The sequence below is a fragment of the Podarcis tiliguerta genome (genome assembly GCF_965153285.1).
Source record: "Podarcis tiliguerta genome assembly, chromosome: 8".
In the NCBI taxonomy this organism is placed as follows: Eukaryota; Metazoa; Chordata; class Lepidosauria; order Squamata; family Lacertidae; genus Podarcis; species Podarcis tiliguerta.
The window spans coordinates 35121076-35141249 of record NC_139541.1 but is presented as its reverse complement, the minus strand read 5'-3'; the positions used below and the strand labels follow the sequence as shown (position 1 = coordinate 35141249).

The 20174-nt window shown below is 44.3% G+C and overlaps 1 protein-coding gene across 1 annotated transcript in view; it reads left to right on the top strand.

The window, feature by feature from the left end:
* Nucleotides 1–20174, top strand: part of SLC6A2 (solute carrier family 6 member 2) — a 60207-nt gene that overhangs the window by 10243 nt on the left and 29790 nt on the right. The window contains exons 3-6 of the mRNA XM_083451884.1: nt 6921–7052; nt 10274–10514; nt 15252–15390; nt 17352–17486. Of these exons, the coding sequence (XP_083308010.1) occupies nt 6921–7052; nt 10274–10514; nt 15252–15390; nt 17352–17486 (647 nt within the window). The remainder of the gene's footprint in view (nt 1–6920; nt 7053–10273; nt 10515–15251; nt 15391–17351; nt 17487–20174) is intronic.

The following is a 20174-nucleotide window of genomic DNA, read 5'->3' as shown; positions in this document are numbered from 1 at the left end:
GTTGGTGGGGCGCAGCTGGCGGGCGTGCTGGGAAAGGGGAGGCTGCTGGCAAAGCCGCACAGCTACCCCACTCATGAGGGCGCCCCTGAGAGGCCGGCGCCCTGGCGCAACAAACCACTAAGACCAATGGGAAAGACGGCTCTGCTTGAGGGCTGGGCTGGGGTTGTCAAATGTTGCCAAGGGCCACCAAAAAAGGCCTTGAGGGCCGCACATTGGACCACCTTGCTGTATCTCCATTGCTTCTGAATACCAGTCATTGAAAACCACAGGGGAGAGCACTCTTGTGTTCAGGTCCTGCTTGCATATTTCTCCTCAAGCACCTGGTTGACCACTGTGAGAACAGGATAATGGACTAGACGGGCCATTGCCCCAATCCAGCAGGACTCGTCTTATGTTCTTATATCCAGGTGGGTCTAGGACAAAGCTTACCTGAATGAAAGCCTGGAGAGCCACAGCCTGTCATTGTAGACAATACTGAGCTAGGTGGCCAATGGCATGACTCAGTATAAGGCAGCTTCCTTTGTTTTACTAGGCACATGCCCACAACCTCTATCCATCAGGGACATTCTGTACAATCTACCAGCATACTTCTTATTGCTGTTTATTGAGATAATTTTATTTGGTGCCTGGGTCATGAAATGGTGAGGTGAGGATAGTCTGCCCCGGCCTTATCTCACTGGTGCACTGAACTCACACAGCTGCCCAACTCACGTGTTTCCTTGGCTTGCGGATTAGGGCCTGAGATGCTTCTTCGAGTGGGGCTCTCCTCTTGCTCACAGAGCTGTGATCAAAGGTTCCCTGGTGATTTTCCATAGAATGAAGAAAATGCTGCCTAAGAAGGGGGGGGGGGAATCATTAGCAGTGTGGGAGGATTCACTCTTCTGTTATGTGTTCAGTCCGTTTCATTTGGGGGAGCCTCAAATATATATATTATTTTCTTCAGGCCACAAGGTGGAGCCATGTAACTTTAAAATAATAATTAACGTACAACGTATATAAATGTATATGCTACATATTACCAGCTCCTGAAGAAGTCAAGTAGATATTTTCAGAAGTCTTTCTTTATTTTTATTTTTTGTAGTACGAAATCTTTGGTACACATTTTCCCAACCTGGCACCTTCAAAATATTTGGACTACTCAGTGGTGCTGGCTGAGACTGAAGGGTTGTAGCCCCAATCATCTTGAAGGCACCAGTTTGAGAAAGTCCTCTCTGGAATCGTAAACCTGTACTTTACAGCTGGGAAAAGGACAAATCTGCTGAGCAATTTTAAACACCAGCCATCTAGATTAAATGATCTGTACATCACTGTGGGTTAAACCACAGAGCCTAGGACTTGCTGATCAGAAGGTTGGTGGTTCGAATCCCCACAACAGGATGAGCTGCTGTTGCTTGGTCCCTGCTTCTGCCAACCTAGCAGTTCGAAAGCACGTCAAGTGCCAGTAGATAAATAGGTACCGCTCCAGCGGGAAGGTAAACGGCGTTTCAGTGTGCTGCTTTGGTTCGCCAGAAGCAGCTTATTCATGCTGGCCACATGACCCGGAACAGTAAAAACAGGGGTGTGGAGCCTTTTCCCCTTCCCTCAGAAGTAACTTTCTGAGGACTGAATGCCCATGATAGGTGGGGCTGGAGCCCAAAGGTGGGCAGGGCCAGACGTAATAAGTAGGCAGAGCAACAAGTGTGACTCTCTAGCACTTTCAGAGAGGGGTCCAGAGAGACCCAGGTTTAAAAAGGCTGCAACATTTGAGACTTTTTAGTTTAGAGAAAAGACAAGAAGAGGTGATACGGTAGATGTATTGTGGTAAAACTGGATGGAGAAAAGTTTCTCTCTCACAGCACCAGAGCTCATGGGCATGCAATGAAACTGAATGTTGGAAGATTCAGGACGGATAAAAGAAAGCTTTTCTTCAACCAACACAGAGCTAAACTGAGTCACTGGACCTGTGGCTGCTCCTCCAGACATAAAGGACAGCCGTTCTGACCTGGTGTTTGTTTTTGTTGTTGTTTTAATTGGAGTAGCTTCTGCTGAAGTAAACACCTGCGAAGTTTGGAGCTACGCAGAATGCTTTGTTTTCATAAGCAGCATGGATGCTTCTTTTATCCAGTGAACAATTTTTGTATCATTCAGAGAATGGATACCTGCTTTGTATGCAGAGAAGAACAGATTCAGTTAAAGCTCATTTTCTGTTGTATCATTTTATACTTTGCATATTGTTGTAACAAGCACCCGCTCCCCTCTGGATGAAATTGCAGAGCGAGAACTATTTCTTAAAAGGCTGTGAAATCTGGAAAGCAGAATTTCCACTTCTACAGGGCACTATGTATGTTTAATTTGGAAGAGAAACAGACTATTACAAAAACAAAAACCTGAGGTTTATGAGCACTGTTACAAGATGTGAAAGTGTGTGTGCAGGGTGGCGGCGGAGGGGTATAATTTCTCCCTTACAGTGTCTCATCTTGCACACTTGAGCTTTTCAGGATAAGACTTGTAAATGAACACTTTGATGTCAAATAACAGTCACGTGGTTTGGAATAACAAGGGTAGGAAGTGCTCTGTCAAAGCATTCGGAAGAGATTGCAGGATCAAAAGGGAGCAGCTGGATGCGATTTGCATCTCTGCAGGACTTTTTTTTGCCAACATTGGGAATCACAGCTCTTCCTGGGGGTGGAGAGGTCAGACGTGGCTGAAGGAACTGAAATATTACACTGAGATCATTAGTTGCACGGCTGTGTAAACCTTCCTAGGAGCACCTTAAGGTGGGTGTCCAAAGAGGTTCACTGTTGCCACAGATCAAAGCTGAGGGACACCTTGAAGCTCCCATCTTTGAACTTTATCTGTACTTGAGATCCGTTATGATCTCTGGTTGTGTATCTGCTACAGCTTCATGGGTTGCTTATTTCACAAAATCTGTATACTGCTTGAATGAAAGAAAACAACAACCTAAAAGTGTTTTACAGAAATAATAAAACAAAACAAACATCACTAAAAAAAGAGAGAGTTAAGAATGACTTTAACCATTCCAAACAGATTGAAATCAACGATAAGCTAAAAACCAGACTAAAGTGCGTGTCTGCTAGAGTTTCACATGTCTGGAGAGACTTGCCTAAACAAAAATGGTTTAGCAGGTGCAGAAAAGAGTACAATGAGTTTCGGGGTGTGGATGCTGCCATATGGTGTTTTTAGAAATGTGGGAGTGGCTGAGTGGAGATATATAGGGTAAAGTGATTTCTCAGGTCAAGAATATGGGAGAAATTTGATTTAGTTTGCCTTTAAAGGTGGACCTCCCTATTTTGCACTTTCCATGACAATATGCATAATGAAAGACAGTTATCTTTTGAAATTCAGTTTTCGGTATATGGCAATGCATTTCTCTAGTCAAGTCATGTGTTCAGAAAACGGATAAAGTATGGTAAAGTCTGCATACAAATGCATATGTAAGTGAACATACAAAAATGCATTCTATTAGGGGGAATGGCTTTACAAAAATATGTATGTTGTGACTCTTCAGTTTAAGGGATGCATCCTGTTTCAGCCATCACTTACTTAGACAGTGTCAGGGAAACTTGAACCGAGGCTTCTGCAATGGCTCCCGTCCAGTTTGAAACCATTCCAGACGCTGCAAATGCACTAGCAGTTTTATTGCTGTACCACTAGGAGATGGATTTGAGGGGCAGCAACGTGGCGTCCTTGTTCCAGAGGGGCACTGGTACCATGGGCTCATCTTGCCAACGTATTCTCGGGCCTGCATTCCATGCAAATGCTTTTCTTGCTCAGAGTCCTCTAAGACCTGCTGCCTCTGCGTAAGGCTTAGTCTAAGGCTGGTGCTTGCTGAAGCAACATCAACATGACTCTGGAGGGCCACAGGCTCTTTATCTGTGTTATGATGCAAGCCCTCACTTTGTCATTGACAGGAGTGGGAAAATGGTCCTCTGAGAAAGGGCAGCAGCATTTGGGGCATTTATAATTGAGGGGGAAAGGGTGGGGCGTGATAGAGGTTTATGAAATTGCGCATGACATGGAAGTTTTTATTTTTCTCTAGTTAGAAACCGATTGGGGAATTCGCAGACTGACAATGGACTAAGGTAGTACTTCTTCACATATTGCTTGGTGAAGTGCCAGTGCTTTTTTTATAGAAAAAAAGGCTCTAGAACTGCCCCCTCTCCCCTGCCTTGCTCCCGCCTCGCTCTTAGCCCCCTGCTCTTAGCCCCTTCCATGGCAGGCTGCTGCTGTGGTCACAGTGATCAATATCTGATCGTGGTGGTGGCAGCAGGCTTCTTGATGGGAGGAGAAGCAGGCAGAGGGAGTGGGCAGGGGCCGCCAAGTCAGACCCAACCAGCCTCCGGGGGGGGGGGGAGAGAAGGGGAGTTGGGAGTGAGGGGGAGACAGAGAAAGCAGGGGAAGTGGGGGGGGTGGAGAGGAGGACAAGGGGATGATTTAACCTAGAGCAGAAAAATCTCACAAGTACCTCTTGGGTAGAAAACCAAACCATAATGAATAAGGAGGGAGGGAGGTGGCAGTAAAGCAGAATGAGGTGGCGGCAGGTGGAAAACTCAGACAGCAGTGGCAGCGCCGCTTCAAATCTCTTGGAAAGGCTGACCCAGTGGCTGCTGAAGGAACAAGCAAAGATAGATTTTTTTTACATATGTATATATAGCACACTTCTTTGGGATGGGGGGGGGAAGAAAAGGTGCCGGGACTGCGCTCCGGTGCGCTCCCGCTCAAAAAAAGTACTGCCCTTAGCCTAAGGTTACCAGATATTTTTTCAGTGAGTTTGGGGACACTTTTCAACTTCAATGGATTTTGTATGGGGACTGATTTGTAAATCCGGGGACTGTCCCCAGGAAACGGGGACATCTGGTAACCTTACCTTGGCCACAGGGAACATAGGAAGTCATCCTGTACTGAGCCACACTATTGATCCTTCTGCTTCTATACTGTCAACGCTAACTAGAGCAGGGGCTGTCCAGGGTTTGAGGCCGAGTCCCCCCCCCCCCCCAGTCCAACCTGGAGATGCCTGTGATCGATCTTGAGAGCTTCTGCACGAAAAGCAGATTCTCTACCATTGAGCTGTGTGACAACCCTTCTCCTGCTACAACCTTGGAAGGTAGAGGCACTTTCTGCTTCAGTTGCTTGGCTGCAGAAACACCACTTGTGAATTAAAACACGGTTGATTGTGGCACAGTGATAAGAGCCTTAAGTGTAATCTTGAGACGTTTGTGTTTTTTGTTTGATCCTGCTCTGGGCAGAATTTTCAATCATCTACCTCCTATTGGCTTCTGCATTAATCCTCTTGAAAGACACATGTAGCTTATTTCAGATGTTTTAAAGCACTTTTCTTCACCTTAGTGTGCAGTGGCTCTCAGTGATCCTTCTCCTCTCTGCCCCTCTTGACCCTTTTCTAAGAAGCTATTTTCTCTTTCCTCTCTAGAATGTGTTCCCTTCAGAATGGTTGTCTGGAAGCTTGTTTGCTTATTTGGGTTTTTTCACTCTGACAATCAAGGAGGAGTGAGCTAAAAAAAGAAAGCATTAAAACATTTTGAAGATCTGACTTCAAGAAAGAAAGAAAGAAAGAAAGAAAGAAAGAAAGAAAGAGAGAGAAATGCCTTTGCAAATCCAACGCTTGACACTGCCTCTCTCCAGCAGTTGCTACAGCTGAAGTGTTGAACACTTTAAAGTAGCAATCCCGTCTTAAAGGGATTTATATGCGAAATTTGGTGGAATCCAAAATGACTGATCTTTGTTCACATCAGATCACGTCTTGCATATTTTAATTTATTTGTTTAAAAGCATTGCTTGACAGCTTTAATATGTTAAAAATCTCTTAAGTGGGTGTATTCTTTACACTGATTTATTTATTCAGCCTATCATTAATTTATTGATTACCTTCCTTCACCCTAAAGTCCCAGGATGGGTTTACAGCATTAAAACACTACATAAAAGCAATATAAAACAGCTATGCCCCGCCCTTGCTCCAGAAGGTTACCAGGCCACCAAACCTAATTAATAATAATAATAATAATAATAATAATAATAATAATAATATATTAAGCATTATAATATCAGTTAAAAACAGTGATTTCAGGGTTGCCAGGCATGGTATTGTTCTGAGCTTATAGTGTGACAGAAAAGATTTTTGGAAGATGCTCTTTTGAAATACCAATCCTCTGGTTACCAGTATCTCAGAGGGGCCTTGGGGTGGGGGTTGTTGTTGTTGGGTTTCTTTGTTTTGTACCGCAGTGTCTATCAACTCCCCAAATGGATGCATGCAATCTGCCTGATTCTTATTTTATTTGATCTTGAACATCCCCCATTAACGCTTGTTACACTTTGATATTTAAATTAGCCGTGTCCTGATGAGAGAATGCATTTGCTTTCCCAGAGAGACTGTATCGCGGAGATGGATTTACTCAGCCAAGTGTTGTAGCTATTGCTCTATACACACACACACACACACACACACACACACACACACACCTATTAAAACATTATATTATATCACACATCTGGAATGTTGCTCAGTGCATTGAACACTGTCCAGCCACACAAAGCTTAGCAAATGGGCAGTTGAAAAGTTGGGGGGGGGGGAGAGAGACAATGCGAGGTTCTGTGTCTGCAGTGGAAAATGGTGTGGGATGCAGGGAGGGAATCCAGGGACTCAGCTATACAGCTGCAAACAACATTTTAAGTGTGTTTTAAGTGCATTATTATACAAATGAGTCACTAGATGGGGATGGTGAGCTAATGGCAAATTCAGCATATATTTTAAACCTTTGTTTTAAAAGAGCATTTTCACAGTGCTTTTTTATATATGTCTAGATTCAGCCCAGGAAGCATTGCCTGACAGGGTTAAAACGGGTTGCATAATTAGAATTGCAGAATTGGAGCTTGGTTGATCTCTGTCTTGGTGCTTCTGTTTCTAGGTGCCTTCCTCATACCTTACATACTCTTCCTCGTCATTGCTGGGATGCCCTTATTCTACATGGAACTAGCGTTGGGCCAGTATAACAGAGAAGGGGCTGCCACCGTATGGAAAATCTGCCCACTTTTTAAAGGTAAATCCCAGGCTTTCTGCTTAATACATTTGCAATATCTTCTGGAGTTTCTTGATATTGAACACATCTCCGAGGCTTGCATTGAAAGTTTTTGGCAAGGCCAGAATAGCTAACATCTGTATTTTGAGAGTCACTTGTCACTAATGCCTTTATTGCTCATCAGAAAAAAAAAAGAAAAAAAAAGACTTTAGGGCAGCCTTCAGTAACTTGGTGCCTTCCAGATGTTTTTGCACTACAACTTCCATCAGCCCCAGCCAGCAATGGTGCACTGGCTGAGGCTGACAACAGTTGTATTCCCAAACATCTGGAGGGCACAGAGTTGGTGAAAGCAGATATAGCAGGAAGATAGACACCATTATGCATGATGATATATAGGAGATTTTTAAAAAGGTTCCTCCAGGGAAAGTGTTAGCTATTTGACAAGTCTAAAAATATCTGGGCAAATTCTGATGAACTATCCCTGCCCAAAAGCATTCACCTTATTAACAACAAAAAGATGCCTTGCTCATCAACAGGTCTGCATGAATCCCCAAAACAAACGAGTCTTTAATAAAACTGCAGTGAATTATTATAAGGATGCTGGATTAGACGGCACATTGGTCTCATCCAGGAGGCTCCTTTGTTCTTTTGCTGCCACCGTTGCAAAACTGCTAGCAAAAGTGAAAACCACAACAGGGGTGGAGTCTGGTGCAACCTCACCCTGAACTAGGCCAAAATTTGGTGCACTATCCCTGCAGCCCTCATGCAATGACAGGCTTTGGGAAGGAGGTGCGAGGCTCTGGCAGGATCCTAGAGGCTTCCCTCCTCCTTCCCAAAGCTGGGAAAGTGGTAACTAAGCTTGGTGAAGGAGGTGAGAGGACTCTAGGCCCCTGCCAGAGACCTCAAGCTTCTTTTCCATAACCAGGCAAGTGCTTCTATCCACTCAGTACCCAGCGCAGGGGAACTGGCCAGGCTGCCCTAAAACTGCCTCTGATTGTAGTAGTAGTAGTACTACTACTACTAGTAGTAGTACTACTACTACTACTACTACTAGTAGTAGTAGTAATTTATTATTTGTACCCTGCCCATCTGGCTGGGTTTCCCCAGCCACTCTGGGTGGCTTCCAACAAAGATTAAAAATACATTAAAATGTCACACATTAAAAACTTCCCTGAACAGGGCTGCCTTCAGATGTCTTCTAAATGTCAGGTAGTTGTTTATCTACCTGAAAGGGTAAGGAATCAGGGTCACTCCTCTTTCTGCCATCTTTTCCCACCTGCCTCATTTTCAAGCTAGAACTTCCCCCATGAGAATTTTGTCTCACTGACTCACTCTCAGTTTTCTGTTTTTTTTCACAACACCCCCAAGTTAGCAATCTGGTGTTGTCTGCCTCACCTGAACAATAGGAACAGCCATGGTGGATCTCTTCGTGTTGCCATTTAAACTCTAGTACATTTGGACCCAGGGATGCGGGTGGCGCTGTGGGTTAAACCACAGAGCCTAGGACTTGCCGATCAGAAGTTTGGCGGTTCGAATCCCTGTGAGCTCCCGTTGCTCAGTCCCTGCTCCTGCCAACCTAGCAGTTCGAAAGCACATCAAAGTGCAAGTAGATAAATAGGTATCGCTCCAGCGGGAAGGTAAATGGCATTTCCGTGCGCTACTCTGGTTCGCCAGAAGCGGCTTAGTCATGCTGGCCTCCCTCGGCTGGCTCCCTCGGCCAATTAAGCGAGATTAACCCCAGAGTCGGTCACGACTGGACCTAATGGTCAGGGGTACCGTTACCTTTACATTTGGACCCAGAGTAAAAATTTAGCCGTTGATGAAATGCTGATAGTGGGAAAGCCTTGGAGAGAGCTCGGTTCAAAGCTCTAGCTTTGGGTGTCATGGGCTGCAACCTGCTCCAGAGCTCTCATTTTCATGGTTTTTCATGAATTTGAATCTTTAGTGGCAATGATAAGCCAACGGTTTATTCCTAATTAGTTAAAAACACTCCTAATTGGGGGGGGGGGAGAGAAAGAGAAGTTGGCTAATTTTAGTTTGCTGCACCTGGAAAGACCCTTTGGACCAGAAAGCAAACAGACATTAAACACAACAGGCTAATATTAGCTATAAATGGCAGTGCTGTAAAATCTGGGACTTGGTGGTAATGATGTGAGCCCGCCGTGTTTGGCACCAGGAGCGTACCCTGCAATCACTGTGGAAGTATTCATTCAAATGTTGGGATAAGAAGGCTGCCTTCAACCACTTGGGTGTCACCCAGCTGTTGTAAATAGCAGGCTGTGTCCAGATTTGCTTCTCAAATTTACTCTAATGACATGCTAGAATAATATACCCCACGGGTGCTATTCTGGATTTTCAGTTTGGGTTTACACTACTTTTGTACACATTTTTGCTAGGATTGACAAGCCAATCAATTAACCGGTCAGATCATCAGTTTACGCCAGTTTGTTTCACTACTGTTAAATGTTGTCAAATATTCCAACATACAGGTCACAGATTACCTTTGCAAGAGCCTTTCAAAAGTTGCTATTACTTTCTACTATTGGAATTTTTGTATTTTTCAGTAGCTGGGCACCTTTTGGAGGAAAGGCAGGAATAATAATAATAATAATAATAATAATAATAATAATAATATGCAAAACATGACCCTGCTATAAAAACCCAAGCGATGAACTATGCCATGAATTCTTTGCATTTACAGTTTACAATAATTCACTGCACTTTCCTTAAAAGGTTAATTTAATTGTTCTCACAATATGTTAGCTATTTTTTTGTAATTAGCGTAAGTATTTGGGTTGCTTGTTTTAATTATGGTGATTTCTCCCCTACCTTTCAAGTAAAAAGCAGAGACTGAACAAGTCATCTCTCAGGGATGCTGCAGTTGCACCCTGCATTGCAGATCCTGCTTTGAGCAGAGGGCTGGACTTGATTACTTTCAAGATCCCTTCCAACTCAGTGTTTTAATTAAATTTGGCATCCATATGGTCAGAAATACAACAAAGCAGGGAAACACAAAGGCTGTGCCTTGATTGACCAGCCAATGTACCCCACCCTGAATGAAAGCTGATCTTGCTTCCCAGCACCAAGCAAACACCTTGGTGTGAAATTATTATTGTTAATAATATTTGGCAAATAGTTGGTTGGGGTGGTGAGCAATACCACCCTCTTCTAGCCCTCACTAGGAAGATGAACCTGATGTGACTTACAGCTTCATGTGTAATCTGGTTTTCCTTTGTCTTCAGGTGTAGGCTATGCTGTGATACTCATAGCTCTATACGTGGGTTTCTACTACAACGTTATCATAGCTTGGTCTCTGTATTATCTGTTTGCATCCTTCACACTGGAGGAGCTTCCCTGGACGAAGTGTGGCAACCCCTGGAACAGCCCCAACTGCATAGACCCCAAACTCATCAATGCCTCAACATTTGCCGCTGGAACCACTTATTCCAAGTACAAGATAACTCCTGCAGCTGAATTTTATGAGTAAGTCTGGGGCTCCTTATGGCTTTCACTTTTGGAAAACAGTTTGCAGTTGATCTGGGATGTATTCAAGGGCCTCTTCTGGCATCCCTTTAAATATGCATTCATGATGATTTGTGCTCGTGATGGTTGTCACCAGTGCTTTTTTTCTAGAGAAATAGGTGCCAGTACTCACCATGAAGTTGTTACAGTAACCGTCTCGCTTTTTAATGACAAACCCCCCCCCCCCCAAAAAAGGTGCCGGTACTGTGTACCTTTGAGTACCCTGGGGGAGCACTGGTCATCACAATAGTTATACACAATCTCACTTTTTTATACATAATCTCACTTTCACTACCATTTGAACCTGCTAAAATTTGGGGTGGCCAAGCTGCTTCATTTACAATTGGTGCATGCCCTGTAGCCTCCTGCTCAAACCCTGCAACATTTTATACTACCGTTGTCCTGGGTTTGTGCATTTTCCCCACTTTTGTAGCTCAGGGCAACAATAACGTTGTAACATTCGGGAAACATCACAGGAAGACTAATAAAGCTGATTGATATGTGGGCAATCCAGCATTTTTAAAAAAGGTAAAGAACCCCTGACAGTTAAGTCCAGTCACTAACGACTCTGGGGTTGCAGCGCTCATCTTGCTTTACTGGCCGAGGGAGCTGGCGTTTTTCCGCAGACAGTTCTTCCAGGTCATGTGGCCTGCATGACTAAGCCGCTTCTGGTGGAACCAGAGCAGTGCACAGAAACAATGTTTACCTTCCCGCCAGAGCGGTATCTATTTATCTACTTGCACTTTGATGTGCTTTCAAACTGCTAGGTTGGCAGGAGCTGGGACCGAGCAATGGGAGCTCACCCTGTTGCGGGGATTCAAACTGCCGACCTTCCGATTGGCAAGCCCTAGGCTCTGTGGTTTAACCCACAGCGCCACCCACATCCAGCATTACTCTACCACTGAATGCACTCTTATTGCATCAAAGACTTGTTGCCAACCTCTCCACTAATCTGAAGGGAGCCTAAGTCATGCCCCACCAATCATTTTTTGGCATGGGGGCACATGCGTATTTTTGAGTGAGTATTGTGGACACCACTGCCTCTAGCCACTTATTTTTCCTCTGCCCCAGATCAGCCACTTTTCCTGGGGACAAGAAGCATGATTGCACCTGCACACAAACTTTGCTTTCAAGAGATCTTGATAAAAGTTCTATCTAACAGAATTAACCTGAACCTTGAAAAACACATAGAGATGAAAGTGGAAGTGGGAAAGAGTGCCCTTCTTCCATCCTCCTCCATCTCCTCGATCTACTTTTCAGGGGAGAAAAAAGTAACCAGGGGCCAAGTTAAACCCCTGATAACTCCTGGAAGGGCTGGAAGAGAACCCTATCTGCAATCTTTGAGAGCTGCTGCCAGTCAGTACTGAGCTAGAAGAACCAATAGTTTGACTGAGTATGAGTCAGCTTCCCGTGTCCCTTTGTTCCCCTGAATCCACTCAACAATGGAAATAAGTTTCCTGAGTCTGAATGCTGTATTCAGGATGGAGCAATTGACGATTCAGATCCTCTTGTAGCCATTGATACCACTGTTTGTGGATTGCTGCTGACACATCTGTGGGACCTAGTGGATGCTTCAGTTTCATTATCTTTGAGCCTCTTTCGGTCTGTGCTATTAAATGGCACAGAATTCATTATTGTTATTAGCCAAGGCACAATGTAAAATACTAAGTGGCTGTCTATTGCAACACACACACACACCCATAGGTCTCTGTTATTTGATCTAGGTAGTAATTATGGCAGTGGAAGTGGAAATAGACGTGTAGTGTTTTCTATTATTTCCTCTATAGTTGTATCAAAAAGATAATGCAAGAGAGAAGTCCGGAAAGTGGTGCTCCTTACTCAAGTTGGCCTCACAACACAGGGATGGAGCAATTTCCCTCTCAGCAAAGTTTATTTGTTTAACAATCTGTTTCGCATTGTAGTATTAATGTGTTTTCTTTTTAGAAGACAAACAAATACATTGACCAGTTTTAGAACCATGGGATCATTTATTACCTTTAAACCTTTAAGCATTTCCCCTCATTATTTTGATAAGCTTCAACAGGCATAATCAAATGCCACATAATACTAAAAACAAATAATAAAAATAAAAGCAGCTATTTTCTCCCACCGTCTCTAATCTAGCACCTTTCAGATGTTACTGGACTACAACTTCCATCTTCCCTGACTGTTGGCCATGCTGGCTGGGGCTGATGGGAGTTGGTGTCTGACAACATCTGGAGGGTCAGAGGTCTAATGAATGTTCATAATGGTTTTGCCATTAGTTGTTGTTGTTGTTGTTGTTGTTGTTGTTGTTAATTAAATTTATATACCACCCTTCATCTGAGGATCACAGGGAGGTTTACAATATAACAACACAAGAATACATACTATAGTAACACACAATAACCCCTTCACACAGTTTAAAAGGCCATAGTTTGTTTAATTAGCTGAAGGCCTTGGAGAAGTGGAATGTTTTTGCTTGTGCCTAAAGATATGAAATGGAATGAAAGCATGATCTAGGGCATGGGGGAAATGGGGAAGGCTGTGTTGTAGATAAAAACAACCAAGAACAGCTTTATAATTTTCTTCTTACGGATGTAACATCCCACATTAACCTTGGTTTGGTTTTTATGTGTTTGTCTCATGAAGTTCTGTTTTGTTATTTGGGTTATATGGATGAAATTTAATAAAAATATTTTTTAAAATCAGAAGTTTGGAGAGACACTTTTATAGTCTGATTCACAGCTGTTAGGCTGTGCCCCTGAATCCATGTGCTGACAGAAACGACTTCGAAGTGGGAGCCTTCATATATACAGCTGTGCATACCAAAACTCACATGCAATTGGTCCATGAAAACATAGGAGGCATCATTATACCTGGTCGGTCCATTGGCAGCGGCTCTCCAGGGTTTCTCCAGGTGTCTCTCCCATCTCTACCTGGAGATGCACCTTCCGCCTGCCGATCAGCTGTTCTACCACTGAGCTATGTCCCTAATCACTGTTCTATAGAGACAATTTTGAGATAACTTCTGGGATCTATTTTTGAAAAATGTGTCCCCATTGCCTCTCTGTCCCAGCATGCTTCTCAGCTTCCTTTGCCCAGCTTCATTACTCTGAAAGCAGTTCCCTTCGGCAATATCTTAAGCTTGAAACAGCTGCAAGAGAGGGTTTGAACCTATTATTTTCCACATGCAAATTTGTGGGTGGTAAAACTGGGAAATTATTTTGCTGAGTTTTCCCCCAGGAGAGGAGAAAATCTCTGAACAATATCTATAGAGATATGGTTTCTACGTCATGTGTTTAAGAGTAGGGTGTTTGTTTTTTCTGGCTCTATCTTAAAGACCAAGATTGAAAAACAAAGTGGGCACATCTCATCAAGGCATTTCACATTCTTTTAAATTCTGTTTCCTGTTTAGGCTTCATGTCCTTTTAACAACGACATAAGGAGTGGACTTTCAATACAGCTCACAAAGGAAAAATTGAATCCACAATAGAGGGCAATCTAAGGGTCTTGGGTTTAGTTTGCATCCCTAATGACCATATTTTATTTTTATTTTTGTTAGAGGGCTCTAAGGCTCCATCTATACCATGTATATAAAGCTGTATCATACTCCATTAAACAGCCATGCCCCCCTCCCAAGAGTCCTGGGAAATGTAATTTGCTAAGGCTGCTGAGAGTTGTCATGAGACCCCAATTTTCCCCCAGAGCACTACAAACTACACTTCCTAGGATCCTAGCCCTCTATTTGCCTCACCAAGCTACCATTTCCAGAGTCCCCTGGCAAGAGGGATTGACTGTTTAAATCACTCTGAGTATTGTAGCTCTGGGAGGGGAAATGAGATGTATTTATGGGGAGACAAATGATGCACTTTGCCCAGGGCAACAAATTCATGGGAGCATTTGCAACACCACGGGGGGGGGGGTGAACTCTTAGCTTTCATTTTTTAAAAAGTTCTCTCCACTATGAGAAAAGGATGCTGGGTGTCCGGGGTATTTTCACAGCTAAGGCAAAACCTGTGTAAAGTGACCCACTTGAGTATGCATTTTTGCTTAAGAACACAAGAAATGCCTTGATGGGGCAAAAAGAGATCCACCTAGTCCAGCGTCCTTTGCAACAATCCCTGAGTAAACTGCCAGAAATTGATTACATGGCTTTACATGGCCTACATCGTTGCTTAAGAGGAATGACAAAATATGTCTGAGGGGGGGGGGTGCAGGAGGGCTCCCCCTCCAATCTAGGACACCTAGATGACTAGTCCTGACATCAAACTGAGCTGTGTATTACTTTCTTTTTGTTTTTACTTCTATGTTTTTCAGACCCCTTGATGAGACCTGATCTTGACAAACAGTTCACTGTTTGTGTGTTCAAAATACCCTAAATATAGGGAGAGGTGGGTAGGTGTTCCAATGCACGAGATGAAAGAGGAAGCTCTGGGTCATGTGCATAGGTACATATAGGTCCCTCGATCTGTTTAGTCTGCACCCCATTGGCCAGATTAAACCCATCAACGAGGGACCTACCAGTCGGGTGTTGTGGCTGTCCAATTAACCCACCCACAGTGTCCAGGTCTCACTGCAACATGTGCCCTCTTTTAGGGAGGACATGCTTTGCTGAAACCAAGTCACACCACTTCAAATAAGTGTGGAGCCAGTTAGTGATTGTTTTTCCATACAAAAGGATCTAACTCAATCCCTCTTCTGTCTCTTTTTGCTTAGGCGGAGAGTTCTACAGCTTCACCTAAGCCGGGGGATTCATGATATCGGCTTGCCCCAATGGCAGCTCACACTGTGTCTTGTGGTTGTGGTGATCACTGTTTTCTTCAGCCTGTGGAAAGGTGTGAAGACTTCAGGAAAGGTTGGCAAATATTTTCCTAATACATACATTTTTTCTTTAAAAAGGGCTTTTCTATTAGGGTTTTTGTGGTTCAGATGTAACATCAAACCATGGTTTGCACAGAACACTGTCTACTTTCAAGCCATGCTTTGTGTTCCAGACATATAGGCACACAGTGGTTCATGCAGCTTCCACCTTCCCTTCACCTTCTCTGATGCTATGCCAAGCAGTGGAGTACCCCCTAAACTGTGAGCCTGTCATGAACTGGCTGGATGCAGAGTTGTGGTGGGGAACCCCCAAGGTCAGAAGCCAAAAAGGTAATAGGGTTGGTGAACAGGAAGAGGTTATGGCAGAGGGCAGCTCAGACTGTGAGGCAGAAGCGGAGGCTGGAGGAGAGTGGGGCCAGATGACAGAGAGGCAGACTGCTGAAGAAGTAGGGAGTCTCCCCCTCCTGCTGTGGCCAGCTTCCCTTCCCCGGGTCTCCTAGAACACAGAGAAAAATGAAGAGAGTGGAGCACAGTTTTCAACAGCTTGGGAAATACCTTGGAGAGGAGGAGCCTTAGGGAAGGCGGGGACCATCAATCAGTCCCTGCGTTTGCCTTGTTGGAACAAAACCTACTGGAAAGAGTTGCTGTTATGGTTTCTGGAATAAAGAGTTAACTTCACTGACTTGGGGTTGATTGCTGACCTACATTTGACTCTAGCTCCTGACAACCTCAACCCATCTAAGACTGACCTTACCCCACTCACTACACTTTTGTATAGTCTCAATTAAGTTTCAGCTTCTTTGTCCCTACCATCCACTCCAAATTACCCAGGCTATATCCAGATACCTGTTCAGACTTCCATAGCCTCCCTTGATTAGGTGCCAGAGACTGAACATGGTTTGATTGAGGTTTGTTTTATGTAACCACGGTTAGATCAAGCCACAATTTCCTGCATTTAGACTTAATGGCAAACTCTGCTTAGTTCAATCTCTCTTTATACATGAAAAGCAGAAGGGAGAAAGGAATGGGGAACAAGACAACCTTGTCCTGATGTGTATTTTGTTCTAGCAGGTTTAGTTTGGCCAGAATCAAATATACACTCCCAGGTAAAGGTACCCCCCCTGCCCGTACAGGCCAGTCTTGACAGACTCTAGGGTTGTGCGCCCATCTCACTCAAGAGGCTGGGGGCCAGCGCTGTCCGCAGACACTTCCAGGTCACGTGGCCAGCGTGACATCGCTGCTCTGGCAAGCCAGAGCTGCACACGGAAACGCCATTTACCTTCCCGCTGGTAAGCGGTCCCTATTTATCTACTTGCACCCAGGAGTGCTTTCGAACTGCTAGGTTGGCAGGCATACACTCCCAGAGTTGGTGCTAAATACTGCTACGTGAGCCACCATAGCTACTAGAAGGCCATGAAAATTTGTGCCCCTGGCTTTTAAGACTTGTCTACCCATGTATTATCTGAAACCAAAGGGGCACATTGGTTGCCAGATGTGAATCCCCCCCCCCAGCTCTCCTACCCCACTATACTGAAATGGAAAGATGCTGTTCAAATGGTTGGCTGCATTTCTTTTTTAACAACGAAAAAAGCAGTCAAAGAGAGAGGAGCATCTCTACCCCCATCATTCAGCCAGGACACTGAGGTCCAGCTCCCAAAGGCCTTCTGGCGGTTCCCTCCCTGCGAGAAGTGAGGTTACAGGGAACCAGGCAGAGGGCCTTCTCGGTAGTGGCATCCATCCCTTGGAACACCCTCCCATCAGATGTCAAGGAAATAAACAACTATCTGACTTTTAGAAAACATCTGAAGGCAGCCCTGTTTAGGGAAGTTTTATTGTGCTTTTAGTATTCTGTTGGGAGCCACCCAGAGTGGCTGGGGAGGTCCAGCCAGATGGGTGGTGTATAAGTAATAAATTGTTGTTGTTGTTGTTGTTACTGCTGTCTTTGCCATTCAAGAGACAGATCAATATTTTTTGTTGCTTGTCTTAACTTAATAGGTTGTATGGATAACAGCCACATTGCCTTACGTTGTTTTATCCGTACTGTTAATCCATGGACTGACGCTGCCTGGTGCGTATGATGGAATCAAAGCATACCTCAACATTGACTTTAGAAGATTAAAAGAAGCCACAGTGAGTGCTTTGTTTCAACCTTCGCATTTAACATTGAAAAGGAGATTACAGTAACAAACCAAGTTTGTTCATCCACATGCAGTTTCATTGGATAGAGAGATGTTTTTATGCCTCTTTCATAATAATAGAACAATTGGACATCCAACAAGGCTAAATGTTGACAGATGGAGGTCTGGTTAAATAAAGCACTTCTTCATATATTGCATGGTTAAGCAATGGAACACACACACACCCCACAGGAGGCAGTGATGACCACCATCTTGGGTGGATTTAAAAGAGGATTGGACAAGTTCATGGATAAAGATATCAGTGGCTAGCAGCCATTATGCTTATGGTCCAAGGTAGTAATGCTTCTGTACACCAGTTGCTGGAAATCACAGGTGGGGAGAGTTCTCTTGTGCTTGGGATCTGCTGGTCAGTTTCTCAGAGGCATCCAGGTGGCCAGTGTGAGAAGAGGATGCTGAACTAGATGAGTCATTAGCCTGAACCAGCAGGCTCTTTTTATCTTCTTAATTAACAACAACAAAATTCAGTACACCATGTTGTATTAAGATCTTTCCATGTGCACTCATGCTAAGTGATGCTAGGGAATTGCATCTGTTAAGGGTCATGTACTTAATAGATGTGTTATTTAGGTAATTCAAGATGAACCTCTGCCTTTTAGAACTGGGTGGCTGTCAGTGACAAAGTGGTGGACCTTAGTCACAGCTTTGTCTATTTGCTGTTCATTTCCAGGCCCAATTCAAGCTGCTTCATGTTGCTATTCTCTGGGGTTATCCCATATCTTCTCAAAGGTACCTGATACTGAACAATGAATCCCTGCCTCTGGAATGCCTACGGCAGGAAGTAGTAACCTCATTGGCTCCCCAGCAATGAATGAATTGCTGTCCTGCAGACATCTAGTGTCTCTTTCACAAAAGGAGCAGCAGTAGCTACCCAGTGAAATCTGAGATGCCAGGAAGAGTGTGTCTCCCTTCTTCATTGTTCTCTGTGAAGAGCTTCCTGCAAATACTTTAGTGTTTGTGGGTGCCCTGGTTGTTTTTCTCTTCCTCAGGCTATAAATCTGCCTATGATTGTTTGCCAGTAAGAATCATGCATTACCACAATGGCGTAGTAATGCTTGCAATGACGCAATGCTAAAGCTTAGAAGAAGAGACTGGCTGGCACCTCTTGGGAAAATATTTAGGAAACTTGAAGTAGTTTTGGGTAAACAGCTCTGCGTAGTACTAGTGCTGTTGAAGTCAACATATAGCACAAATGTAGATTGCGGCCTGCAGCTGTGGTGTACTTGGAATGAAAGCAAAAACAACAGTTGGATTTATTTTTAAATGCATATGGCATGTGTCAGAGGTGAGAAATAAAAGAGTTTTAAGCTTAAACCATGCAGGAAGTAAATTTATTGGTGTGGGGGGAATGGGAGGTCAGGGAACGGTTATGGTGAAACAAATTATCTGAATTAGATGTGGCTTAAGGTTGAAACAGGGACGCAGGTGGCACTGTGGGTTAAACCACAGAGCCTAGGACTTGCCGATCAGAAGGTCGGTGGTTCGAATCCCCATGACGGGGTGAGCTCCTGTTGCTCGGTTCCTGCTCCTGCCAACCTAGCAGTTCGAAAGCACCTCAAAGTGCAAGTAGATAAATAGGTACCGCTCTGACAGGAAGGTAAACGGTGTTTCCGTGCGCTGCTCTGGTTCGCCAGAAGCGGCTTAGTCATGCTGGCCACATGACTCGGAAGTTGTATGCCGGCTCCCTCAGCCAATAAAGCGAGATGAGCGCCACAACCCCAGAGTCGGTCACGACTGGACCTAATGGTCAGGGGTGCCTTTACCTTTACCTTTAAGGTTGAATCAGATGTAATATCTGCCCATTGGAATGACTTTTTTAAAAAGTACAGACTGACATGTACATATAACATGGGCCCTAGGTTGGCATACCTGTGGGCCTCTGAATGTTGTTGGACTCCAGCTCACATCAGCTCCAGCCACCATGGCTAATGATAAGGGAAGATGGAAGCTGTAGTCAAGCAACCTCCGGAGAGATACAGTTTCCTTACCCCTCACCTAGGGCACAGTAATTGCTAGGTACATCACGCTTGGTGTCAACCAGTAAAAATAAGAGCATAAGAAGAGCCTGCTGGATCGGGCCAAAGGTCCATCTAACCATATAATCATGCCAGCATCCTATTCTTGCCCACAAGCAGGACCTGAGCACAAGAGCACTCTCCCCTCTTATGGTTTCTAGTATCTGATATTGAAAGGCATTTGCTGCCTGGAGGCAAAGCTAGTAGCCATTGATAGCCTTTTCCTCAATGAATTGTCTAATCTTCACTGGCCCTCACTGCCTCCTGTGGGAGGGAGTTCCATTGTCCCATAACTGTGTGCTGTGTGAAGAAGTTATTTCATCTATCGATCAACTTCAGCTTCATTGGATGTCCGTGACTTCTTGTGTTGAGATTGTTTTGTATTACTCATTGCCTGAGTCCAGCGATCCTCTGCTTGAATTCTGTGTCACATATCCCCAGTCCTATAGCATTTTTATTGGTTACCTGTTTGTTTCCAGGTTCAGTTTTGAGTGCTGGTGCCAACTTTCCCATCCATTAATGGCCTAAAGTAGCCTTCATTGACCTGGTGCCCTCCAGATGTTTTCTATGCCAGCTCCCATCAGCCCCAGCCAGCACGGGGGAGTTTT